The sequence below is a fragment of the Hippocampus comes genome, unplaced genomic scaffold (assembly GCF_001891065.2).
Source record: "Hippocampus comes isolate QL1 unplaced genomic scaffold, H_comes_QL1_v1.1 scaffold85, whole genome shotgun sequence".
NCBI classification, from domain to species: domain Eukaryota; kingdom Metazoa; phylum Chordata; class Actinopteri; order Syngnathiformes; family Syngnathidae; genus Hippocampus; species Hippocampus comes.
In genome coordinates, this window is record NW_017805540.1 from 1,349,926 (window position 1) to 1,376,748 (window position 26,823).

At 43.8% G+C, this 26,823-nt stretch overlaps 2 protein-coding genes across 13 annotated transcripts in view; both read left to right on the forward strand.

Annotated features, from left to right (window-relative positions):
- kmt2cb (lysine (K)-specific methyltransferase 2Cb) overlaps nucleotides 1-19,046 on the forward strand; it is a 63,376-nt gene extending 44,330 nt beyond the window's left edge. For 5 of the 10 annotated variants that reach the window (XM_019878952.1, XM_019878959.1, XM_019878955.1 and 2 more), the window contains 26 exons: nucleotides 176-376; nucleotides 609-2,546; nucleotides 2,954-3,255; nucleotides 3,362-4,887; nucleotides 5,327-5,438; nucleotides 5,536-5,602; nucleotides 5,721-5,781; nucleotides 5,898-6,130; nucleotides 6,730-8,343; nucleotides 8,672-8,863; nucleotides 9,540-9,704; nucleotides 9,787-9,916; nucleotides 10,872-11,019; nucleotides 11,110-11,294; nucleotides 11,378-11,514; nucleotides 11,943-12,207; nucleotides 12,488-12,627; nucleotides 12,895-12,999; nucleotides 13,086-14,190; nucleotides 14,295-14,431; nucleotides 14,874-15,016; nucleotides 15,411-15,585; nucleotides 16,574-16,690; nucleotides 16,772-16,845; nucleotides 17,300-17,408; nucleotides 18,458-19,046. In XM_019878952.1, the coding sequence (XP_019734511.1) occupies nucleotides 176-376; nucleotides 609-2,546; nucleotides 2,954-3,255; nucleotides 3,362-4,887; nucleotides 5,327-5,438; nucleotides 5,536-5,602; nucleotides 5,721-5,781; nucleotides 5,898-6,130; nucleotides 6,730-8,343; nucleotides 8,672-8,863; nucleotides 9,540-9,704; nucleotides 9,787-9,916; nucleotides 10,872-11,019; nucleotides 11,110-11,294; nucleotides 11,378-11,514; nucleotides 11,943-12,207; nucleotides 12,488-12,627; nucleotides 12,895-12,999; nucleotides 13,086-14,190; nucleotides 14,295-14,431; nucleotides 14,874-15,016; nucleotides 15,411-15,585; nucleotides 16,574-16,690; nucleotides 16,772-16,845; nucleotides 17,300-17,408; nucleotides 18,458-18,550 (9,474 nt within the window). In that variant the 3' untranslated portion in view covers nucleotides 18,551-19,046. The remainder of the gene's footprint in view (nucleotides 1-175; nucleotides 377-608; nucleotides 2,547-2,953; nucleotides 3,256-3,361; nucleotides 4,888-5,326; nucleotides 5,439-5,535; nucleotides 5,603-5,720; nucleotides 5,782-5,897; nucleotides 6,131-6,729; nucleotides 8,344-8,671; nucleotides 8,864-9,539; nucleotides 9,705-9,786; nucleotides 9,917-10,871; nucleotides 11,020-11,109; nucleotides 11,295-11,377; nucleotides 11,515-11,942; nucleotides 12,208-12,487; nucleotides 12,628-12,894; nucleotides 13,000-13,085; nucleotides 14,191-14,294; nucleotides 14,432-14,873; nucleotides 15,017-15,410; nucleotides 15,586-16,573; nucleotides 16,691-16,771; nucleotides 16,846-17,299; nucleotides 17,409-18,457) is intronic. The other 5 variants (XM_019878957.1, XM_019878954.1, XM_019878953.1 and 2 more) reach the window with 5 other exon arrangements.
- A 4,582-nt stretch (nucleotides 19,047-23,628) lies between these two features.
- Nucleotides 23,629-26,823, forward strand: part of LOC109521327 (5'-AMP-activated protein kinase subunit gamma-2-like) — a 32,957-nt gene continuing 29,762 nt past the window's right edge. The window contains exons 1-2 of one of the 3 annotated variants that reach the window (XM_019879133.1): nucleotides 23,629-23,884; nucleotides 26,599-26,661. In XM_019879133.1, the coding sequence (XP_019734692.1) occupies nucleotides 23,798-23,884; nucleotides 26,599-26,661 (150 nt within the window). In that variant the 5' untranslated portion in view covers nucleotides 23,629-23,797. The remainder of the gene's footprint in view (nucleotides 23,885-26,598; nucleotides 26,662-26,823) is intronic. The other 2 variants (XM_019879134.1, XM_019879135.1) reach the window with 2 other exon arrangements.

Here is a 26,823-nt window from a genome sequence, read left to right on the forward strand (position 1 = left end):
TGTGGCTTTTGCTTGAACAACTATTGATTTCTTGAGAGAACAATGTTTGCCGAAAGAAAATAAAATTGTAGGAAGCAATTACGCGAATGCTGTTTTGATTAGCATTGCTGGATTTAGTTACTTTTGCCATAATTGTATGATGTGTCTTGATAATGTGTATTGATGTGCCTTTCAGCAAAAGGCAAGAGATAACCGAGCCGCCCTGCGCATCAACAAAGTCCAGATGTCCAATGAGACAGTGAAGAGGCACCATCCACAGCATCCACAGCCCCCTGAGGTGTTTGATCCCAACATACCACTAGACACAGAACTGCTGTTTAAAGACCCTTTGAAACCAAAAGAGTCAGAGCATGAACAAGAGTGGAAGTTTAGACAGGTAAGAGGGTATGCAATTAAGTCAGGGCAGCAGCAGGTCCACTTAATTTTAAGACATCTAAGAGGTGGTTTAGTAAAAGCTCCCAAAACAACTGCATTATCCCTCCGCATTAACCCTGATGACATTGGTGGTTAGTAGGCCCAGTTCCCTTTTTTGCATGAGACTAGCAAATGACATTTGTTGCCTTCAACATTTGTCTAATGACAAACATTTTGTTTCGGTTTCCCAACAGCAAATGAGGCAGAAAAGCAAACAGCAAGCCAAAATCGAAGCTACTCAGAAACTGGAGCAAGTTAAGAACGAGCAACTCCAACAGCAACAGCAGCTGCAACAGAGCAACATGCAGACTGAGGGAGATGGCAATAACAGCGGCAACCAGAGCCCAGCCTCACTTCCTAGCAATGGAAGCACATCCCCAATGCAGCAACAACTAAATGCTAAAGACAGCTTTGCGAGGCCACAGTTGCCAGGGACGCCAACTTCGGGTCTTTCCGATGATGTATTTTTACGACCCCCTCCTCCTCCTCCTTCTGGCTCGTCTTCCCAACCTCAGTCCCCACAGGTTTTTTCACCGGGCTCCTCTGGGTCCAGACCTTCATCTCCATGGGACCCATATGGCAAGATGGTAGGGACTCCAAGACCACCAGCTCTTGCACCAAATGCCTGTCGTAGAATGCCCATGGAATCTGGTAAATCGCCCACGTCCTTGATGGAACAGCAGGACCGGGGGAGGCCTTCCCCTGCCCATGATACCTTTGGTTCTCCAACATCCATTAGCAATGATCCCTATGCCAAACCTCCTGACACTCCAAGGCCATCTGGGGAAATGGACCCTTTTCTGAAGCCCATGGGGCCACCCAGGACCAGCCATGCTGCTCAGGGAAGACCCCCAATGGGCTCGCCAGGTAGAGATCCATACTCTCGGCCCATGATAAGAAACGAGGCTTATCAACGCATGGCTCAGAACAGGATGATATTGTCTGACCCTTACTCAAGACCTCTTCTGACACCAATCCCTGGAAGTAACGAATCTGGCTCTGTGTCGCTCTTCAAGACACCAATGCCACCCCCACAGACTCATGAAGGGTTATACCGAGCAGGTCAACATCCCACAGACAGGTTCTCCCAGAATCAACAGGCTGACCCCTATGCACAGCCGCCACACACGCCAAGACCATCAGGGAATGACAACTTTTCCAGTCCTCCTCGTATGGGTCAACATCAACCTCAACCACACTCGTTTTCTCAACAAGGACAAATTGCTCAAATGTCTAGGAATCCTTATTCCCACGCACCTTCTACTCCAAGGCCAGACCACTTCACATATGATCCATTTGCTCAACCTGCAGGTAACCCTCGACCCGAACCTAATGCCCAACCTCGCCCATTTTTTGAGCCTTATGCTAGACCTCCTGGCACCCCACGTCCACACGATAACTATAATCAACCATCAAATACTGCTAGCCCTTCTACGGATCCTTACGCGCATGCTCCCGCCACCCCTCACCCCAGTGGCATGAACCAGTTCCCTCACCAGTCGCACCCAACCCAGAGGATGTCACCTTCCCACTCTGTGGACCCTTATGCTCAGCCACCAGGTACACCCCGACCCGTTGCTGTGGAGAGGTTTTCTAAGTCACCAGGTACCAGTCGAGCGCCAGTTGAGGGATTTAGTAGTGCGTCTGGGCCATCAAGACCAGGTAGTAACGACATGTTCTCCCAGCCCGGAAACCCCCAGGCAATGATAAATGACCCCTTTGCCCAGTCTCCTGGGACCCTTCGTCCTGGGTCTGATGGGGTCAATAGACAAGGATTGAGAACAGGATCTTTGGGAACTCAGGACCCATTCTCTGCCCCTCACGGCAGGCTTCAGGAACATTTCCCTCATCCAGGCTCACAAACAACTAAACATCCTTGTGTACCAGATGACGGATTTACCCGGTCACCCTCCAGAAGAAACAGTCAGACGCCTGGTCATGACCCGTTTGAACAAGCCCCTATGACTCCTCGTCCACAGTCTGAGAAGACGGAAGTTAAAGATCAGCCAAGTCTGGGTAACAATACAATTGTCCCACAAGACCCGAGCCAGCTGCCTAACAACCCCCAAATGCCTGCTGTGTCCTCTGATGCTCAGGTTGCTATGGTTGAAAACGAAGAGAGACTCAGACAGGTACATGTGTTAACATTCGACTGTCACTATGATTTTCTTGTTCATTATGGAGAAGCTTGCTTCACCTCAAATGATATCAGTACTAGTTAGGCCCCGCAGTTTTATTTTTATTTAATGCATTTTTTTTAGAGCAATTTAATTCGACGACATATTTTCAAAGCTGATAGACAAGCTGCAGAAGCCCCAAAAGCAAACAATCTAGACTTTGTGATCCAACATTTCCCTTTTGCTTTGTCTTTATATGAAATTTGTAATTTGATAGAAATTTACATAGGCTGTCATTACAATCTTGAAACGATATGATGGCCATTCTGTTCCCTTTTTCCAGTCTCACAAATGTTTTTGTGCAAGACTGAGCAAAACTTTCTTTAAAACACTTTCCATGTTGCTATGCTTTTATTTTGCAGCGGCAGCGAATCCGAGAACTAATCCTGAAGCAGCAGCAACAAAGGAGTGCCATTCGACAAGAGAGGTGCCCTCAAGAGGCTCCTGGCAACTTGACTCCTAGACCACCACGACCGTGGCCCCAGGAAGAACCTGGACAACAGGGGGATATGTTCAACCGACCTCCTCCACCTTATCCTGGACAAGGACCCATAAGAGGGCCAATGAGGTTTCCTGGACCTTTTCCAGCAGGACATGAAGGACAAATGCCTCGGGGCCCACACCCCGGAGATCCAAATTTAAATTTAAGACACCAGGGACCGAGGTGTGTTTAGTCTTGATGTTAACCCCTTCACATGGTTTTATCTTGCAATTACTGTTTATCTTCCACTATGCTGCCTTTGTACTAACATATTCTTATCCTGTTGTAGGTTTTCATTTCCAGCTGGTGCTCTCGGACCTCGTTCAGCGCAAGAACTGTTTCCCCGTGGGCCGCATCCAATGCAAGATGTTCCTCCTCAGATGAGACGATCCATATCTGCAGAAATGGCAAAGGGAGGTGGCAGTAATCCTATGGGTCTTCCTCAACACTTTCCACCACACGGTATGCCAGTACAGCAGCATAACATTATGGGCCAGCCCTTCATCGAACTGCGACACAGAGCAGGAGAAAACAGGCCACGAATGGCATTTCCATCAGTTGCTATGCAAGGATGCAACATGGATCCCAACATCCAAGCTCAAAGGCCCCAAGGCTTTCCGGGGACTCCAGACAACAGGTTTCCGTTAATTCAGGGGCCCAGAATGTTTGATCCAATGGCCAGCCAGACTGCAAACGCACCCCTGTCCACCAGTATGGACAATCTTCATCAATCCCAAATGTCGGCGAACAACACCCTCAAACAATCTCCTTTGATGAGATCCCTGAGCCAGCCTGCTCCAAATGAGACTCAGAACATGTCTGCATCCATCATCCTGTCTGCTCCCCCTACTGGGCAGAATGACACTGTGGCCACCAGTGAAACAGGAGATGAGAAACTGGATGCAGAGGAATCTGCAGTAAAAGATCTTGAAGATGTCGAGGTGAAAGACTTGGTTGATGCTGACTTGGAAAACCTGAATTTGGATCCTGAAGATGGCAAAGACCTAGACCTTGAGACGAATGATCTGCACCTTGATGACTTTCTGACGTCTGGGAAATTTGACATCATTGCTTATACAGACCCTGATCTCGATGATATCAAAAAAGACATGTTCAACGAGGAATTGGATCTCAGTGATCCTATGGATGAAAGCGCTGACACTGCTGAGATTAACAAAAACCTGGACCCCAGTGAAAGCACAGCCTCATGTAGTTCAGCAACAGCACCGGAGATGACGGATGCAACAGGCGAAAAATCATCAACTGAGGTCAAACTTGACACTCCTGAGAGCCAGGACTCTGCTCCTTTGGCACATGGGAAGGAAATTAAAACAGAGGTCAAAGACTGTCAAAAATCCCCCAACGTCTCCGGGAGCACCGTGGCGTTGAACCAGCAAGAAGCCCTCTCTGACTCCACCCCTGTTCTATCCAGTTTACTCATTAAGCAGCAGCCTGAAGAGCAATCGTTAAACCCAATGGTTGATGCTGTCACTCAAGGGGGTGACCTCCTGCCCCAGCAGAACCAAGGCCCTGAGAGTGAGCATACCCCCGCTCCTCCTGTGAATCAGACAATACCCAGCAGCACTGCTGCTGGAGAGTCGTCGATAACAGACTTTGGAGAGGACCACCAGGTGGAGCAGCAGGTTTTGAACCAGGCCTTGGGTCAGCATGGCCAACACCGTCCACTTCTGCTGGAGGAGCAGCCCCTCCTTTTGCAGGACCTCTTAGATCAGGAGAAGCAAGAGCAGCAGCAACAGAGACAGATGCAGGCCATGATACGACAGCGTTCCACGGATTCTTTCTTCCCAAACATTGGTATTTTTTTTTTCTTGGTTAATAGTGCATCTCAATAATTTTGATCATAGCAGATCATATATTTAATCTCTCTCTCTCTCTCTCTCTCTCTCTCTCTCTCTCTCTCTCTCTCTCTCTCTGCTGGTCAATTCCGACCTAACTTATGTATTAAAATTATTTTGAATTGTTAATTTAATGTTATTTCATTGATACTATTTCTCAAGGGTGAGTTAAGGGGTTTCATTGGTTTTAAGCTATTACGTAACTTTCAGAAATGAAACCTTTCAAAACTAAAATCATGAATTATTCCACTGTGTAGTGAATCTGAGTTTCGCATTTCGAATTGAACAACTGAAATAGTTTTCCACAACATTCAAATTTATTGAGATACACCTATATATGTGTACAAAGTAAATGCTTTGTACGCAATTTATAATTGTGATGATTTGTCTTTGTCAAGATTTCGACGCGATCACTGACCCAATCATGAAAGCCAAGATGGTCGCACTAAAAGGCATCAATAAAGTCATGGTTCAGAACAACATTGGAATGGCTCCAATGGTTATGAACAGGTAAGGCTTTTTTTATTGGTGTGCTTTGTTTACACATGCGTAACTGCGAATACACACGAAGAAACTATTACATTTATATTTGTCTTATGTCTCACAGGTTTCCATCTGGGCCCGTAACACCTCTTCCTGAAAGCACACCACTTCCCCCACAAGTTGTGGGACAGGTAATATTAATACTGAATGTGGTTCATTCTTTTTAATTTAAAAAAAAAAAATGGGAACCAGCACCTGTCACACATACACTATGGACTGTACTAACAAATGTCTTTACTTTTCCACCAGGATGGCAGATTGACACAAGTACCACGACCAAACCCTCCTAATTTTGGACCGGGATTTGTCAGTAAGTTCTCAAAAATGTATTTGCATCAGTGGTATTGAAGGTTTATTAGGCTCACAAATATATTTTTGCCACCCTATTCCGGTAGGCTTGCTAACAAAATACCCATTTTCTTTCAGACAATGCTCAAAGGGCACAGTATGAGGAATGGCTGCAGGAGACTCAGCAACTACTTCAAATGCAGCAGAAGTTTCTGGAGGAGAAGATTGGAGCACACAGGAAGTCAAAGAAAGCTTTGTCTGCCAAACAGAGAACGGCGAAGAAGGCCGGGAGAGAGTTCCCGGAGGAGGATGCTGAGCAGCTCAAGCATGTCACAGAGCAGCAGGGCGTAGTGCAAAAACAGCTAGAGCAGGTAAGAAGAGCTCTACGTGTCTACCTCCTCTACTGAACATTTGGCTCCCTTCCTCTATATATATATATATATATATATATATATATATATATATAGATAGATAGATAGATAGATAGATAGATAGATAGATAGATAGATAGATAGATATAAACCCCAAACAATTTACAAAAACACGCTGATAAATCTCCAATCTCCAGCAAACCAAAGTTCTGTGTGGAAAATGTTTTCCACAAATAACTTTTGTTTGCCGCCCTTCAAAAACAGAAACAAAGAAAATACAAAAAAAGAAATGTGGATATTGAAAAAACAATCTTCAAATGGTGCCAAGTACACTTATAATCCCCCTCCATCCAAAAAAATGTCCTATCGGGTTCTTTGAAAATTAATTAAGGGGCAACGCAGCGCGTGGACCAGCCTATAGTTAGATGTAGCAACATACTTAGTCTTCTAGTTGCTGCAGCAATACTTTTTTTCAAGGAATAATGATAAAACATTTTTGGATGAAAGAATTTATCTGTATCACTATAATAATCATTTAGATGTACCCAAATATATACCATATCCGTCGTCATTTTATGAACATATCTTATGTATTTTAGATCCGCAAGCAACAAAAGGAGCATGCTGAACTCATCGAGGAATACAGAGTGAAACAGCAACAAAACAACCTGACGCCCTTAATGCCTGGGATGCATTCAGTGCCGGGTCCTGCTGGCCTTGTTCCCGGTGGACCACCAATGGTCCCGCCTCAGGTGAACCCTGTGATGCAAATGCCAATTCACTCTGGCCCACCAAACACCCCTCCTCGATTGCCCAACCCACCACCAGGCTGGCACCCTGGCACTCCTGGTCCCATAGGAGGGCCTGGAATGCCACCTATGTTGCCCCCGCGGCTACATGGGGGAAATCCAGTGCAGCCCCATCAGATGCCGATGGGTAACATGCTTCAACACTCTCAAATGCCAGTGGAGTCCCAATTGGCAACAGCTCCTCAAGGGGGTGTTAAACCCATTCAGGCGGGCGGTGTGAAATTTGATGATAACAATCCATTTAGCGAGGGCTTCCAAGAGCGGGAGAGGCGAGAAAGGCTCCGGGAACAGCAGGAGAGACAGCGGGTGCAGCTTATGCAGGAAGTTGAACGGCAGAGGGCCTTGAAACACCGCATGGAAATGGAGCAGCAAGGTATGATGGGGCCAGATGGGATGTTGGCGCCGCTCGCTCAGATGCCGTTTTTTAACTCGGAGCTACCGCAGGAGTTTATGCAGCCCCAGAGGCTTCCTTTACAACAGCAGCAAGAACACGCAGCAGCTTTCCCCCAGCAGCAAGGCATGTGCTCGTCAACTGGAAACTTTATGCAAAGTGAACGCAGGCCCATGATGGGAAACGAGATGGTACCTCCAGAAATGGGCCCTGATAACCTCGGCCTACCAGTGTCCAACTTTCCACAGGGTCAGCCCAGACCTCGTCAGTTCAGCGGACCAGGAATGATGCTTCCGATGCCAGGCGAAGGTCCACCTTTTGCAAATGACTCGGCTACACCTCTTCCATCCAACTTCCCTGGCTCAGGTCAATCATTAATCCAACTATACTCTAACATCATACCGGATGAAAAAGGGAAAAAGAAAAGAACACGGAAAAAGAAGAAAGATGATGACGCCGATTCGATCAAGACGCCTTCAACGCCACACTCGGACCTCACTGCCCCACTGACGCCATGCGTCTCAGACACGTCTTCAACGCCAACCAGGAACCCGCATCTCTTTGGAGAGCATGACCTGTCAAGATCCCCACTTGGATGTTCTACTCCGGGTCACTCTGAGCTAGAGCGGCAACTTTCTGGGTCACAATCCGGACTTTCGCTGGAGGCGGCGAGGGCGCAGGCTCAGGAGCATGACAGGATCCTCAGCAACATAAAGTTGGAGCAGACTGACAGCAGCGAATGTCACGGGTCAAGAGAAGGGCCCGTGGGTGCCGAAATGAGTTCTGTGAAGGAGGAGGGCGGCAGCAAAGGGGGCGTGTCTCCCTTCCCTGCTGGGCAGAGTCCAAACAAGGGTGAAGCTGGCAACGAGCTACTGAAGCACTTGCTGAAGAACAAGAGCGCGACTCCACCAGAGTTCTCCCAGCAGCAGTCGGAGGAGAGCATGCGATCGGAGGAGGAGGATCCTGCTGACTGCAAAGCCCTTCTCAGGCAAAGCTCTGTGGACAGCAATGGGGTCAGTCTTTTTGTTCATATGTGTCACGTGGGGAGTGGGCAGCATAGTGAGTCAAACAGCAACTCAAGTAGGGTACACCAATATCGGGCCAAAAATGAGTGTTTACCCTCCCTTCCGTTCAAAGTTAAGGCCCATTTGACCGATGTCTCTAAAATATCCTGAGAGATTGTCCTCTTGAAGCGACTCAGGATAATTGTAATAATTCACATTTGTTTCTGAATGACTCACTTATGTGGTTGAAAACCTAGCTTGTATGTTGAAGTCAACTATTTGGCCTTCATGAAAGAAGATGAACGTTTGTGTTCTGTGACATCTTTTTCATCCTCAGGCGTATTCTGATGGCACTCTGGACTTCCAAGGGCATCTCTTCAGTGAACAGGAGAAGAAGAAGGGGAGGAATAAAAGAAACCCAAAAGGAGGGGAGAAACCTCCCTCTCGCTACAAGAAAAGGAAGAAGGAAGGTGATGAGAGGCAACTGATGCACTCCGGCCCTGACACAGTGATGACCCAAATCAAACAGGTAAGACTAATCAACTGATGAAAGCCTTTGCACATGTCAAACTCATTCAGTACCAGCCAATTCTGGACCAAGTCTGAAAAGACATTTAAAAACGTCTTTGGGAGTGAATGAGTTAAGAACAGAAACTAAATCAAATATGAAACTAATCTCTAGCCGATTGTGCAAAGAGGTGTGTGAAGTCCCCCCCACAATGGTAACCTGCAGCTGAAGGCTACGAGTTATTAAGATTGAATTAAATGCAAACCCTGTTTGCTGTAGTAATTAACAATTCATTTCCTCAGTGTTTTTTTAATTATTATTGTTAATATTCAGAAACATGAATGACATGGTTTGAAGTTACCACCTAGTAGGTACCTTGCCCATATGAGCACCAATCAAGTAGCAGGTATGCTCGACAAATGAGCAACTGTAAACTGCAAAGCCCATCTCGTGTGGGCAGAGCATAAAAAGGTGAATTCAGAAAATATTGAAAGCGTATTAAAATTAACAGCATATGCAAGAAAGTGGTAAGTCGTGGTGGCCTGATATGAACAATTCGTATGTTTAATTTTGTGATCTTCAGTAATTTACAAATGCTTTTAAGCTTTGAAGCGGAAGCAGGGAAACCGTGAAATAAAGGAAAAGTCACATCAAATGTATAATTAAGGCATTTTATGTGGGTTTTTTTCATTCACAGCAGCTCTCTCTGCTGCCCCTCATGGAGCCACTGATCGGGGTGAACTTTGCCCACTTTGCTCCCTACGGCACCGGTCAGCTCAATGGAGAGAACCTCCTGTCAGGCACTTTTGGCAGCGCCTCGCTGGATGGCGTCTCCGACTATTACTCGCAGCTGGCCTACAAGGTGAGCTCTCCTTATATTTATGATGCTCTTGGACCGTTCCTCTAAATTCATGAACTGACCAGGGCTCTGCCCTTTCCTACAGCAGAGTAACATGAGCAATCCGCCAACACCTCCGGCATCTCTTCCTCCCACGCCCCCACCTGTGAATCGTCAGAAAATGATCAATGGCTTTGCGACAACAGAAGAGCTGGCGAGCAAAGCGGCTGCCATGGGTAAAATGCACACATTTACTGTACACCACTTTGTCTGTACCGGCAGAAAGTCGGATTCTTTTCCAGTGAGGGTTCGACTCCACCCAGGCTGCCCTTTGTCACTGACTGTTCATAACCTTTATGGACAGAATTTCAAGGCACGGCCAAGGTGTGGAGGGGTCTAGTGTGGTGACCACAGTATTACGGCTGATTTTTGCAGATGATGTGGTATTTCTACTTTCATCAAGCCACAATCTTAAACTGTCACTGGAGTGGTTCGCGGCCAAGTGTTTACACAGTTAGGATGATAATCAGCACCTCCAAATCTGAGGCTATGGTACTCAGTTGGAAATGCTGGAGTCTTGTTCACGATTTTGTGTTTGGGCTGGGGGTAGCTGGCAGCCGGAGATCGACAAGCAGATCGGTGCAGTGTCTGTAGTTATGCGGACCCTGTATTGGTTAGTCATGGCGAAGAAAGAGTTGAGCCGAAAGGTGAGGCTCTCGATTTACTGGTAGCTCTTCGTTGCTACCCTCAGCTATGATCGCATGTTGAAGGTGGTGGGCGAAAGTAAAAGATCCCGGAAACAAGGAGCTGAATTAATTTCCTCTGCAGAGTGTCCGGGCTCTAGTTTAGAGATAAGGTGACAAGCTCGGACATCCGAAAGGAATGCAGTGTCGAGAGACTGCTCCTCCGCATTGAGAGGAGACAGACAAGGTGGCTCAGGCACCTTGTTAGAATGCTTCCTTGGTGAGATGTTCCGGGCATCTCCCACTGGGACGTCTCTTGGCTGGCTTGGAAACGCCTTGGGATCCCCAGGAGGAGCTGTACGAAGTGCTTGGGGAGAGCGAAGTTTGGGATTCCTTGCTAAAGCTGCTGCCCCCATGACCTGACCTCCCATAAGCAGAAGAGAATGGATGGATGGATATTTTTATCATTCAAAGAGCACAGTATAACCGCATGGTCTTCTATGTGCAGTGACCAAAGGCCTTGTTCCGAAGCCGCTACATGTCCCGTTTAGGACTGAAGATGATCTGCTAGCTCGGGCCATTGCTCAGGGTCCCAAAACAGTGGATGTTCCCGCATCCCTTCCGACCCCTCCCCACAATAACCAGGAGGAGCTGAGGTATCTGACACACAGATTAAAGCAATACAGTTCTTTGTTTCCATACAAAGCTGCAAGCATTTGACTGTATTTTTCCCTGCAATGTCACAGTAACAAAGGGCAGGAGCTTTGCAAGGAAAGGGACACACCTGATAGTTTTGTTCCATCCTCGTCCCCTGAGAGTGTGGTTGGCATGGAAATAAGTCGTTATCCAGATCTGTCATTGGTGAAGCAAGAGCCACCATCCCCCTGCGTCTCCCCTGTGCTCCCCATGCTTCCTGCGCCGGATGGGAAAGGTATGTATGTTAGAATGCAGATTCTCATCATTTGATTTTTAATTTCATTGGCGTAAAATAAGTTTTCCAATTTTCCTCTTTAGGGTCAGAGGTCAAATTGCAAGATATTAAGACTGAGCCTTCAGGAGCCTTCTTTGGACCCCCGTTTGGTCCCATGTCCAACAATTCCAAATCAGGGCTGGTTTCTGTAGCCATCACTTTAAGACCAGCTGCAGCTGAGGTAAAGTACTCAAATTCAGTGAAAATATACTTGAATTAACCAGCGCAGGTCTTTCATATTCTTTTTGTCTTTTAGAATCCATTGTAAAAACTTGGGTTGGGTAATCAAACAGGTGCAATTGAGCTAGCCCATTGGTCAGTCAACAAAAAAATCATCGCTTTGCAACAACACAAGAAAAGTGAAAACGGTTGCTTTTCTCTTGTAATAATCATGTACATGCTAAATAGAAACACCTCAGAATTCATTTGTTGCCGCTCATTGTTTTCCTGTGTTGCGTCGCGTTCCTTTTTTGTCGTTGGATTCATTGCTGTTAGTGTATTTAGTTGACCCATGATGATGACGTGATTTACATAGCTGATGACCTCCTAAAAATACAAGGTCAAAAACCTATGAGTGTTTTTAAGTCTTGCTCTTTTTCCCTGCTCCAGAACATCACTGGAGTGGTGGCAGCCATTTCAGAGCTGCTTTGTGTGAAGATCCCCAGCAGCTACGAGGTCAGCAGCACCCCAGACCGGGGGCCCATATCCATGCTCACTTACCCGCGCGGGGACCTTCGCCCTCCTTTGCTTTTCCATGGGCAGGGAGAAAATGGAGGCCTTCATGGTCGCCCGGGACAGATGATCAGGCCTGGTGGCCCGATTGGAATGATGCAACATCAGGCGCATCATTTCCGCTTCCATCCCAACAGCCCAGGTGAGGAAATGACTGAAGAATGCTAGTCACCACTCATGATGAGACTATTCTTAGTGTGTGTGGTGTGCTTGATAATTAAAACACACAATGACCTTTTCTGAGCGGATGGGGGAGAAGTCACACCACATGTCCAAATCTTTTTTTAATTTTATTTTTTACACCCAATTATTGGGCCTATCAGGGCATGTGTACGCTACTTAAGAGCGACAATGCTGCTTTTAATTGAACTGCCTACATGATCTGTGAACCATTTGAGGTTTTTTTGTTTGTTTTGCTTTAGGCTCCGCCCTAGCTCGAGGACCTGACCAGAGAGTTTCTGGCAGCCCTGGAGGTAAACCACAATGGTGCTGCAACTGTAAAGTGGTGGTCCTGGGAAATGGAGTGCAGAAATCCATCAAAGAGCTCCCCTCTCACATTAAGGTACCATATATACAGTATCTGGTATTTGCTCCTTGTATAACAGTTGTGTAAATTAGTATAGTACTTTGTCTTTCTATAATCTGTTTCTTGCATGTTTTTGAATACTCAGATATCAATCTTACAGATAATTGATTGAAATTGAGATTTACATTGTTTTTAGCCTCTTTTTACTTTTAACATGAATTGAGCTCAATAACTCACAGATGTTGAGTTTTGATTTCATTTCCCCCCTCAAATTCTCATTGTTTGGACAATTTCGTTCATCAGGAATCTGTCAGCCGTTTCAAAGACGAGCTGGTCTTCTGTAGTCAGAACTGCTTCCTTCTCTACTGCTCCTCACCAATGCAGTCCAAGTCATCCACAGAATCAAAGGTTTGTCAGTGTCCAGGAGATGGAGTAATTCATCATTCTTTCTTGTATTTCACGGTCTTTTTCTTTTCTTTTTTTCCCCCAACCAGGAATCCCTGACGCTCATTGCCGCCTCGGATCAAAGAGAGATGTTCTCTAAAGCCCAGCACCAGTACAACAACAACATGTCTTCAATGGATGTTCATTGCCTCGCCCAGCTTGAGCCTAAACACTCCCCCCCATCGACTTCTCCAATCCCCTTCCCCGTGGCTGGTGAGACAGCCAGGTCGGACGCCATCAAAGTGACGGTGAAGCTGAAGGCCCGGCCCAGGTCCCACGAGACTTGGCATCAGGTCAAGAGACCAAAGGGTCTTCGATGGAGGAAGTGGACTGTCCAGGTGGTGGTGCCTAGAGGAAACTCTCAACTCCCAGAAGAAGATAAGATTGACGACCTCCTGAAAAAACTTGGTGCCTCGTTGCGGCCTCCCGTGTCACTGCGCGACCACAGGCGATGCTGTTTCTGCCACCAGTTTGGAGATGGAATCACTGACGGTCCCGCTCGCTTGCTTAATCTCGACCTGGACGTGTGGGTGCACCTCAACTGCGCCCTGTGGTCCACAGAGGTGTATGAGACGCAAGCCGGCGCCCTGATCAACGTGGAGCTGGCGCTGCGTCGTGGCCAAACGGTGCGCTGCGTCTACTGCCAGCAGACGGGCGCCACCAGCGGCTGCCACCGCTTGCGTTGTACCAATGTCTACCATTTCACCTGTGCCCTGCAAGCCCATTGCACCTTCTTCAAGGACAAGACCATGCTGTGCCACGCCCACAGACCGCGGGGCACGGCCGGACATGCCCTGGAGCACGAGCTGCGCTGCTTCGCCGTCTTTCGACGCGTTTACGTCCAAAGGGACGAAGTACGCCAGATGGCCACAGTTGTGCAGCAACCCGAGTTGGGCTACACCTTCCGAATAGGCAGCCTGGTGCTACACGCCATCGGCCAACTCACGCCCATGCAAATGGCAGCATTCCACTCCACGACCGCCATCTTTCCAGTCGGCTACGAGGCTTGTCGTATATACTGGAGCATGCGCCACGGCAACCGCCGTTGCCGCTACGTCTGTTCTGTTGAAGAAAAAGATGGGCAACCCGAGTTTACCATCAGAGTCATCGAACAGGGCTATCAAGATCTGGTCCTGACCGACACCACCGCTAAAGGTTTGCGCACGAAATTGCCCGCAGATTCCTGAAGAAAAAGTGAAACACTCACTGCGGGCAAACATATCTTTAACGTTTTCCCGTTCTGATCCCCCTCATGTTAGGCGTTTGGGATCAGATTCTGGGTCCTGTTGCTGAAAAAAGAACGGAATCTGGCACACTGAAGCTGTTCCCAGTTTATCTGAAAGGGGAGGATCTGTTTGGGCTCACAGCGTCTGCTGTCGCCAAGATCACTGAATCGGTTTGTATGAGCTCTGATGTTGTCAGCATAGTGATATGCAGGTTGTGAAACTATAGCAGAGGTGTCAAACTCATTTTAGTCAAGGGCACGGTTGCCCTCAGACAGCCGCTATGACTGCGAAAACATTACGTCACATATACGTGTACTCAACGAATTATCCTTGACTTCTTATTCCAAAACTAGCTATCCCTCAATTTGTTGAACTATAGTTCGTTCTGTAAAAAAGGGCTTTGTTCATAAAATAATGCCTGCAATATCTCGCCGTTATTACATTTGATGATTTAAAATGTTTGGACACTTTAGCAAGAAACATGGAAGGGTGACCCACATGATTTGCTTCCACGGGCCACATAAAATGACCACGTCAGATGTCCCCCCCGAGGCCTTGGGTTTGACTGTTAAACTGTAACAATGACTCCAATGTTTTTGCTCTCTATTTCAGCTCCCTGGAGTGGAGGCTTGTGACAGATACTCATTCCGTTACGGGCGCAACCCTCTCATGGAACTTCCTCTCCTGTTCAATCCCGCTGGCAGTGCCAGGGCTCAGCCAAGAACCAGCTCCCCTCGCACCTCTCTGGTCATCAGGTAAGATTTGGTGAAAGTAGCATCACTGCACTCGTATTACGGCGTCGTTCCATTCCTTTGACGGCAAATGAATCCGAATTTTAACATGACGTGACTGTCAATCTGTAGTCTGTCACTAACATGTGGTAATGCAAGAGGAAAGTAATAATTGCAGGAAATTTTTATCGGAAAAACACTTCCAATCCATAAAAATGTGACAATCACATGAAAAAGCCTAAGTACAGCGGTGAACTGAGCGTGCCTTCTTGAGCCGCACGACCACCGATTTTTATGCCCCATCCACTGCTGCTCAACATAATTTATTGCTCATCGTTCTTACCCTTGGCACCGACGTACAGGGGGTTTTCTGTATTTTATATTTTCACACTATTAATACATATCTGTTGCTTTATAGGCCACAGGCGCAGGCTGTATCTGGCGGCAGTGCCAGGTCGAACCAGAATGTGGCCCAGGGAGAAGGTGGCTCCTCCCACAACAAGCCAGCAGTCGTGCACCCGAGATCTTCACAGTACCGCTGGATGAAGAGCGAGTGGAGAGCCAATGTCTACCTGGCCCGCTCCCGCATCCAAGTCAGTTTTACAACCGCGGGGCTTAAGTCATGAACACCATTTTAGTTGAATCAAAATTTGTCGAATTAACCCATAATCTAATTGAATAACGTGTACTGTTAGTGCCATTGTCCTTAATGTGGGGATACAGTTGCGGAAATAATTTGGTGATCCCCAGCTGAATAATAGTTTTTCTCAGCTACTGGTTGTTTGATTATGGAAATAGAATAACAGTAAAAATGTGTTTGAAAAAAAACACAACGTAATAGATATAAAACGTGCATTAGTGAAATGCGTGTCTCGTCTGATGCCCAAGCAAAAGGTAATTAGTACTTTCCATTTTTGTACAGTAGTTGTTATGAGTGTTGCACACACCTCAGGAGGGGTTTTGCTCCGTTCCTTTTACCCGAAACTCTCGAAATATAAATCCAAAAAGTTTATTGGCTACCACATGGAAATTGAAGCTTCAGTTCTTGCCACAGATTTTAGATTGTGTTGCAGTCTAGAGGCTGACCAGCCCACTTCAAGACTCCTTCCCAAGCCAGTGCTTTGTTGTTCTAGCAGTATGTTTTGCTGCTTGGAAGATCAATCTTGTGTTGAGGAAAGGAGATTTGGAGTGTGTTCGTATTATCTTGCTAACTGAGGTCATCCCAATTGCCTTCAGACTGTGAAGAAGGTCGAGGCCTCGCGTGGTGTCCCAGACTGTGGAATAATGTCACCAAAAGTTGACATCTCACCAAGCCTTTAGCGCCGACCAATCTGTGGGAGCCAGACGTTTTATATTGTGTGTGTTTTTTTAAATGCATTTTTGGCTGATATTCTGTCTATTATCATAATCAACAACCAAACAACATTCGAGGTTGATAATAAAGAGCAAGCCCTTAACCGTATATACTGATATTTCCTAGAATGTCATTTAAATTACCAGTACTTAAAACTCCAGTTACTCTTGTTTTATGGAATGAGTTTGGTTTTAAGATGGAAATGTACTGTAATGACACATTTGTAGGGTCTCGGGCTGTTTGCTGCTCGAGACATGGAAAAGCAAACAATGGTGATTGAGTACAATGGAACGGTCCTCCGCAATGAGGTAGCCATCAGGAAGGACAGGCTCTATCGATCTCAGGTCAGCATCCATTTCACTGTCAATCAGCTGTAGGCTATTTGAACAAAGACTAACAATTATTTTTACCCATCTCCTTTCCAGAATCGAGCTGTGTTTATGTTCCGTATCGACAGCGAGCATGTTGTCGATGCGACCCGATCGGGAGGGCTCGCCAGGTACGTGACGTTTTACCCCTCAACGTTTGCTTTTCGGGTTTTCATTCGGAGTGGTTTACTTTAACGAAGCATTCAAAAAGTTGAGTGTGATGTCTCTGCCTTTGGCTTTTCTCTCTTTTGCACTCTTGACCCCCAACCTTGAATAAATGTAGGCGGGTTGCCTCGGGCTGCCGGTTTCAATGTATTTTGTGTCGTGATCAGCATATCTCACACTCTTGACTATTTGGCTTGTTTCATGCGGCATAATGCATTCCTCGAAACACTTCTGAATTTACACTAACTAAAGGGCACATGCAGGGTAAAGCTTGGTAGAGAAGACTGTTTTCAGTGAACAGTTTGTGGTCGTTCTAAAATGGAAAATGGGGGGGAAAAAACCCTGATCATTAATGCACTCAAGTCGGTTTCCCCTGATGACGTTTTTTCCTTTTTCTGTAATCTTCTTTTTCTTTAACAGGTACATGAACCACTCTTGTGACCCAAACTGTGTTGCTGAGGTTGTGACATTTGAAAGGGGTTACAAAATCATCATCAGCTGTATCCGCCGGATTGAAAGGGGAGAGGAGGTGCATATTCTTTTTCTTTATTCCACCCTTTTTTTTTAGATGAGATGACTCACACTTTGTTATACAGTGCAATTAGTCTACGATAGGGACAAGGCGTATTTTGACTTACAAACAGGAACAAAACTTCGAGGAACCCCTATAACGCAACTAGAAAAGTGCAGAAAATAAGTTGACCAACACAGAAGCCATCTTTTTTTTGGGGGGGGGGGGTGATGTTCGTTTGTTGATGTTCCAGATTTGCCACATGTTAACAACATTCTTGTCTCCCAAAAAGTTGAGTGTCTTTAGCGGCATTTGAGTGCAAATATTCCATTCTACTTTTAGTGCCGAATTCCACTTGGCTTCCTTTATCCAATTCCTTTGGACTGTTTATTTCCATGTACATTTCATGTGACACAAAGCAGGAAAGAATCTCTACATAGGTGGATGCTCAAATTGCATGTGAATAACTCCACAGGTGTCAACAACAGTGACAACATAGAAGTAAACAATATGTTAAAACAAAAAAATCTAAATACTAAAAGTGACATTGTGTTCATTTGGCCTAATCCAGGGCTCCCACGGATCCTTAAAAAATCGTGAGAGCCATTGAATCCATTCATCTAAAAACAAGGCCTTCATTGGCATGAAAATATATTCAATCAATTCTGGCCCATAAGTAGGATTTTACGATTGTAAGTAGTCTCAAATCTCCAAATAAATTAATGCTCTTAAAAAAAATAACATAAAAATCAAAAAAAGAAATGACACTCGATGGCGGAACCAACAAAACAGTGATGCGGTATTTTTTCAGGTCTCTTGAGAGCAGATGCGTGTCATTTACGTACGGTGGCAACCTTGGACAACATGGGCCATCGGAAAGTTGCTCTTCAATTTCATTTCCAATGGCTTTAAAAATTTTTGAATTTAACAACTCATATCCCAATTGTGCCTCTCCAGAGCAAATAGCTTCAATTGTCTCACTCAACGATGTTGTGTAAATCCATCCTTATAGGAGGACGTGAAACCCAAGTAACTGTCCCTCACGCCTCTGCTCTGTCATTTTCCAGCTGTGCTTTGACCACCAGTTCGACCCCGTCGCCAGTCAGCACAAGGCGGCGTGCCACTGTGGCGCCGCTGAGTGCAGGAAGTGGATCTACTGAACGAAGAGACGGCGATGCTGACAAACCTTAAAGAAAAAAAGACAACAAAAAAAAAAACATTCCCTGCTTCTTGCCTGCGGATGCTGAGAAGGCTCAGTTTCATCCTGAAGTCATTTTGTGACGGATCAGAAGGCGTCCGAGTTGGATGGAGGTGAATGGAACACAAGTAGCAGGATGCGACGTGTGCCATATGTGCGAGGCCATTGCATTGCGACGCCTCTGTCTGTCTGTCTGTCTGTCTGTGAGTGGGTGTCTCTGTAAACACGTGTGCGGCTTACACGGGGTGTGGAATTCACCAACGAATGAGAAAGCACTGTGCAGGGTGCGGCCTTATTGCTTACTAAGGGCAGGCCCTTTTGTTTGTGTGTGTGTGTGAGTGCGTGTGCGTGTGTCGTACTATGTGTATGACTAAATGTAGACATCACTGAATGAGGAATGTACAGCAATGAATACTGCGAAGGGAATATTAACTTGCACTAAAAAAAAAAAAAAAAAACTGTGCAGGGTGCGGCCTTATTGCTTACTAAGGGCAGGCCCTTTTGTTTGTGTGTGTGTGTGAGTGCGTGTGCGTGTGTCGTACTATGTGTATGACTAAATGTAGACATCACTGAATGAGGAATGTACAGCAATGAATACTGCGAAGGGAATATTAACTTGCACTAAAAAAAAAAAAAAAAAGATGAAAAAAAAACAACAAAACTGAAAAAAAAATGGACACACACTCACACACACAATACTTGATTCCATGAGTCAGTTTTATCATAGGTCTCCGTCATGTGATTTGTGTGGAATTTTGTATTTATTACCGAGTGAATGAATTTGATTCTCTACATGATGGTGATGATTTGAAGAAGGCCAGATATGTTTGTGAAGTGAGAAGAAGACATGCTGTTACTTTTTTTTTTGTTGTATAAATGTACATAAAGAAAAAGTATAGGAATAACCGACCAAATACTACCTTAACCCTCTCAATGTTAGGTGTTTAAAAATTTTTGTTCCTCTTTTCTTCTCCTCCCAACCCCCCGTTCTGTTTTGTCAATGAAATTTATTTAAGATGGAACGTTATTTCTGTTTGAGAGTATATATTATGATTATTCTGTACAGAATTTGTAAGATAACCACAATAATTCACAAAATATTTTTGTTGTAAAAGTAAGGTATTGTAGCTGTAGTGTTTTGTGACTTTACACACACACGTTAACCACTCAAAGAAACAAAACAAAAAAAAGTAGAAGAAATGCTATTTTTGTTGCTAAATGATCAGTTGCAGATTGAAAGTATCAACTCTCCAAATGGCGACAGATTGTCTGTCGCCCGTTAATCAGGTTTGATTTTAAATAAACTGTGAATTAGGTTTCGAAACCCCAAAAGGACAACTTTTTAACTTTTTAACACAAATAGGAACACCAACGTATATTTGTTGTTTTTATGTTGCTTTTGAAACAAGGTGCAAGTGTCTGATGACGACAACTTTGACAAACCATAGTGCGTGTGTGTTTATGTTTATGTATGTGTGTATGTCTGTGCTTATGTTTGACAGAAAGAATTGCCGGGGAACTTTTGCCACCGTCGCTTCTCTCCTTTGGATAGATGGCATTGTCTTTAATCTGAACTATTTCTTATACTGACACACAGTCACACGTCACATGCGTAGAAAATGGAAACGTTTTTTTGCGTGCACAATTTCAAGTAAAATTTTGGAGACAGTCTTAGAACTCGTAATGTATATGGCATGTATTTTTTTAACTTTCCGAGTCAATTGTATAGACAACAAAAAAAAAAACATTCCCTGCTTCTTGCCTGCGGATGCTGAGAAGGCTCAGTTTCATCCTGAAGTCATTTTGTGACGGATCAGAAGGCGTCCGAGTTGGATGGAGGTGAATGGAACACAAGTAGCAGGATGCGACGTGTGCCATATGTGCGAGGCCATTGCATTGCGACGCCTCTGTCTGTCTGTCTGTCTGTCTGTGAGTGGGTGTCTCTGTAAACACGTGTGCGGCTTACACGGGGTGTGGAATTCACCAACGAATGAGAAAGCACTGTGCAGGGTGCGGCCTTATTGCTTACTAAGGGCAGGCCCTTTTGTTTGTGTGTGTGTGTGAGTGCGTGTGCGTGTGTCGTACTATGTGTATGACTAAATGTAGACATCACTGAATGAGGAATGTACAGCAATGAATACTGCGAAGGGAATATTAACTTGCACTAAAAAAAAAAAAAAAAAGAGGGAAAAAAAAACAAAAAAAAAGATGGAAAAAAAAACCAACAAAACTGAAAAAAAAAATGGACACACACTCACACACACAATACTTGATTCCATGAGTCAGTTTTATCATAGGTCTCCGTCATGTGATTTGTGTGGAATTTTGTATTTATTACCGAGTGAATGAATTTGATTCTCTACATGATGGTGATGATTTGAAGAAGGCCAGATATGTTTGTGAAGTGAGAAGAAGACATGCTGTTACTTTTTTTTTTGTTGTATAAATGTACATAAAGAAAAAGTATAGGAATAACCGACCAAATACTACCTTAACCCTCTCAATGTTAGGTGTTTAAAAATTTTTGTTCCTCTTTTCTTCTCCTCCCAACCCCCCGTTCTGTTTTGTCAATGAAATTTATTTAAGATGGAACGTTATTTCTGTTTGAGAGTATATATTATGATTATTCTGTACAGAATTTGTAAGATAACCACAATAATTCACAAAATATTTTTGTTGTAAAAGTAAGGTATTGTAGCTGTAGTGTTTTGTGACTTTACACACACACACGTTAACCACTCAAAGAAACAAAACAAAAAAAAGTAGAAGAAATGCTATTTTTGTTGCTAAATGATCAGTTGCAGATTGAAAGTATCAACTCTCCAAATGGCGACAGATTGTCTGTCGCCCGTTAATCAGGTTTGATTTTAAATAAACTGTGAATTAGGTTTCGAAACCCCAAAAGGACAACTTTTTAACTTTTTAACACAAATAGGAACACCAACGTATATTTGTTGTTTTTATGTTGCTTTTGAAACAAGGTGCAAGTGTCTGATGACGACAACTTTGACAAACCATAGTGCGTGTGTGTTTATGTTTATGTATGTGTGTATGTCTGTGCTTATGTTTGACAGAAAGAATTGCCGGGGAACTTTTGCCACCGTCGCTTCTCTCCTTTGGATAGATGGCATTGTCTTTAATCTGAACTATTTCTTATACTGACACACAGTCACACGTCACATGCGTAGAAAATGGAAACGTTTTTTTGCGTGCACAATTTCAAGTAAAATTTTGGAGACAGTCTTAGAACTCGTAATGTATATGGCATGTATTTTTTTAACTTTCCGAGTCAATTGTATATATTTTCTCAATGAATGGTTGTAACAAAATTGTTTCTTAAATATTTTTTTTTCCTTCTCTTGTATGATATGACATCATCCTGCCAGTGTGTTTGTGCTACATTTTCTTTGTCATGTAAAGTAGTCCCATTTTTGGTTCTTTATATCCCCCCCACAACCCACTTTTTTGGGGGCGGGGTGTTTCTTTTGTTTTTTGGAAAATGCCTTTTGAAGTGTACAGAGTACGGAGTTTGTGGAATTGAATTTAGAAACATTTACAAAAATAAACTATTTTACATGTTAGCATAGCGTGTGCGTGTGCATACCCAACTATCGACTGCGCAAGGTAATGTTTTTTGTAAATGTAAATGACTAAAGGTGCCACAAGATGGTGACAAATCCCTACTTTGTCTATTTAAAGCTTCTCGACTCACTTAAACATCGCTCCTTGGCACTAAGATGTCACAATATGGTAGCAAGCACTGCTTTTGTATAAAGATGCTTCTCAATTCACTTCAACATAGTTATTTGGTATTAAGGTAGCACCGCGGCAATACATTATTTTGGGGGGCCAAAGCACCAACACAGCGAATCGATGAGTTTTTTTTCAACAAAGATGCATAACCAGAAATAAATAAAACTATGTGAATTTCTGAATGCTAAACTACAACTATACAGGAGTTCACTGTATTTCTACATTGTGCGGAAAAAAACGAATTGGGTTGTGGCTTTTGGCCTGTACCATCAGGAGTCACCACAGCAAATCACTTGCATTGTTTGTTCACAGTTGGTAATTAATATACAATACATTTTGTGTTATGTGGTTGTGTTCACTTTCACACACACACAAACCTCGTTCAACCTGAGTTTAAGGTTCTGACTCCTATGTTTTTAGGCATAATTCCCAGAAAAAGAAGTCCTATTTAATGTTCCACTATATAAAACTGTTCTTTGAAAAATTGCAATGTAGCGAGACAGTTTTACCTTATGTTGTGTCCAGAGAATATCGATTATCTGTCCTTGATTTGACCATCTTGCAAAAGATATCTGTCCTCTTCACTGGCGCTGCATAATCCGAAAGGGATAAACAATGTTCTTGTATAGGACACGGCAAGGTCAGAATCCTAAACTTCTCATCGAAGGTACGTAAGATTTCTTTCATATTGAATTTGATTTTATTCATGAAGCCTGGCCATCAGGTTGAATGTTGATGATTTACAGTGTAGGATAACTTTTTTTTCATGCCTTTCTAGTTAGACGTTATTCTTTGTTGGTGGTTTTAGTGACATCTGCGGGTGAAACATCTGATAGCATCGCGTTAAAGTTGTTTTTTTTTAAACCGAAAATCGGACTGATTGTGTCGTGTGTGTTGGTGATGAGAAAAAAAACATGCTTATCTAACTAAATATGTACCCACAGTTTAGTAATCTATGCCCAGAAAGTGTAACAAGAACAATTATTTACATTTGGTTTATTAATGGCATTACTGTATCTTTTTATAAATTACGTAGCGTGCATTTTCATCATTGGATTACAAAAATTGTCATGTTTTTAAAAGGCTTGAATTAATGAAGGCATTAATTTAAATTCATTTCAGCAGGCAAATATGAATGCGTTGGGTCCATGCGGGTCAATTAAAACTCGCATCACATTTTTTTTATACATAAACTAGGTTTGCCGATAGCCGTGTTTTGATTTTCCTCCCCAGCTCTTTTACCGTAACGCCTGTAAACGAGCGGGGGTCGAAAGCCATTCGTCGAAGGGTGCCCTGCCTCTGCCGACGGGTCCAGCCTACTTCCTGGTGGAGCAGCAGCAACTGTCCCGACACTTCGGTGACCTGTCCACTAATTCCGCTCCGAGGAGGTTTGTTGATGTTCTGCAGTGGTGGGTGATTCAGCCTTTTACCCGGCGGCATACATTTGCTTGGGAAAATGGGGAGCACGTTGATGGAGCCCAGCAATAAGGGAGGCTCCAAGAAGCTGCCGAAGAGGAGGAGAAGTCTGCGTATTAACATGCCCGTAAGTCGCTCAAGTGTACTTTGCCGTTTGCCTGTTGTAAAATAGGGCATTGGCTAATTAATGGGCAGCGGGAGCGCACGCGACGTTTGGCTTTGGTCGACATCATTCTGAAACGTTTGTGTGTGTGCCTTTTCGACATCATTGCCACACCAGTACAATCAATTGCAGCGAGCAAAGTTAATATATAGGTTGCTGTTTGTTTACACCCAGCGACCGTTTTATTATTTATTAATTTTTGTACAGTAATTGCATTGTGGACCACATCAAAAAGCTCTCCTGTGGCGGAGGTTCTCCATCCTTGGTTTAAATGGTTTCAAACAAAGCAGTTGTATTAAAAAAAAAAACTTTCCTTCATAAAGATGATCATTTTGAATGACACTGTCACGATAGAAGAAGCCGCTTACTCCCTCCCCTGGTCGAGATGGTGACAAAAGCTGATTGCTCATTTTCAAGAGACAGGCATGTCCCCCTTAAAAAAACGAGTGAACCTCCAGTTGGCTAAATTATGTGCAATGTAGGGCCTGATTGATTAAGCTTTAAGGAGGCGATGCAGTTTACGACATTTGGAGGAATGAAATTTACATAATTGATTTATCGGCGGATTAATATAACAATATATATTCAATTATTTTTTGGGTACCTTAATGCTTACTACACTAGAGATATAAATTATAGGCAGAACATTTGTTGTAATGTGTTAATGTGTTAAACAAAAAAAATCAACAAAGCTAATACAGTATCAGCTGCATTATATCGGTCTGGCCTTGGTCTGGTCCAAGTGCAAAGTTCGCTGTAGTTCTTCATTCTTTTGTTTTTTTTTTTTTTTTTTTTTTTTTTGATGAAAACACCTGAGAAGTAGGAACCTTTTAAAATGGACCTACCCCAAAAATCAAAATAAATAAATTTATTTGTGTGTGTGTGTGTGTGTATTATATATATATATATATATATATATATCATAAAAGCGTAAATTCAACCCCTATAGCTAATGTTGTTTCTCATTAGTGATTTACTGAACTTTATGGTTTGCTTGTAATTGACAAAAAGTGCATTTTGTGTTTGGGCTTTTGTTGTTCTCACATCCTCTGATTCCCCGGGGAGACTTTTGACCTCCATCTGTATCACTGCAGAGTGGACTTTAAACGTACTTCTGATGGCAGAAAGCCATTTTATTGGCCAATGCCGTCACACTTCAGTTTAATTGCAGCATCTTGAAGATCTGTTGTTCTGATGGAAATAACTCAGCTAAACTTTATTCATAAAGCAGTTTTAAAACAATAAGTGCATACAAAGTGCTGAACATGAAGTAAAAATCAGACGTATTAAATCAAAGATAGTTAAAACAATATATTAAGAACATAAAAACAGTACACACGATAAAACACAAAAACAATGCTGAGTCGAAAGACAAAAAATAAAAATGTGTTTTCAGCCCAAATTTTAAAGATGGATAGAGAGTGGCTCTGCTTCGTCACCTCCAGTAGCGTCTGGTTTGGTGACCTGAGGCAGGTACCCTGAGGTGGAGCAGCTCAGAGAGGTAAGGTGGTGCAAGACTATTTAAAACCAAATAAAATAATCTTAAAATGAACTCTAAAATGTACGGGGAGCCAGTGAAAGGAGTCCAGATGTGTTCACTCTTACGAGCTCCCGTTAGAAGAGCAAGCAGCAGCATTTTGTACCAACTGGAGACGCTTGAGGGAAGACTGACTGACTCCAAAATAAAGTGCATTACAGCAATCAAGCGGAGATGTAATGGCGTCATGAATTACTGGTTCTAAGTGCTGTTGTGAACAGAGAGGCTTTACTTTCGCCAGCTGCCTAAGATTAAAAAGTGAATAAATAAAAATAGGTGGATTTCATAACAGCCCCCAAAATCTATCGGTCCAATTTAAAATCACTGTCCTCTTTAAAACCCCAATTCAAGACTGTTGGCTTTAGATAACACGCCAGGGGGCCCAAGTCAGCAAGGTGAGATGCACATTTGGTCACTGGGACCAAACGTCATACCTTCTGGGGTTTTTTTTTTTTCATTGAAGTTCAATCATTTTAGTGCCATCCAGTCTTTGATTTCTTCCAGACAGGACAAAAGTGGCCTTAAGGAGAAAGTGTCCTTTTTGCTCAGCAGGACATTGATCAATCGCAAAGCAGCAAAAGGAAATACCATCCTTTCCTAACATGGAATGCAAGTGACAATAAATCCAATAAGACCAGCAGTGGCCCCAAAATTGAACCTTGTGGAACACTATACAACGGTGGGGCAGACTGGAACTCAGAGCAAGCAAGTCTAATGCAAAAAGTTCTGCCTGCCAATTAGGATCTAAACCACTCTAGAGCACGACCACTAATGCCCACCCGATGCAAACGAGCCAACAGAATACTGAATACTTGTCCACTGTATCAAATGTTGTAGTCAGGGCCAACAAATCAACAAAAACAACTAACCAAAAGATGACAATTTTAGCTTGTCCCATAATCATGTCTACGTGTTTTCTCAGATGCACTTCTTTTGCTACTGTATTAGTCAGCCAGTGTGGAATGTCAAGTTGTATCTTTGGTATGAGGGAAACTATTTGCTCAAGTCATGGTCAAATGCATCATGTTTGTGCAGAAATGCAATATTGTTTTATTGTCTGCTGCTCTTTTAGTCAAAACAGAAGCACCTGGCCTTCCAACATTTCTCCTCACGCACATTATGTCTCTTTGCTTTCTTGCAGGATTTCTCGCCATTTGCTTCTCCTCGGGTGGAAACGAGTTGCTCAGCTAAGAGCCCAAACACGGTAAAGAATTTCCAGCATGGTTACAGTTTGATCTGTATAAAAATCCTTTTTTTAATTTATTTTTTATTGGGAATTTGTGAATAATTTATAAGTGTACACCTTGATGACAAAATTCAGGCATATGCAAGAGGCGGATACCCAAACAGTTGGGCAATGTTCTGC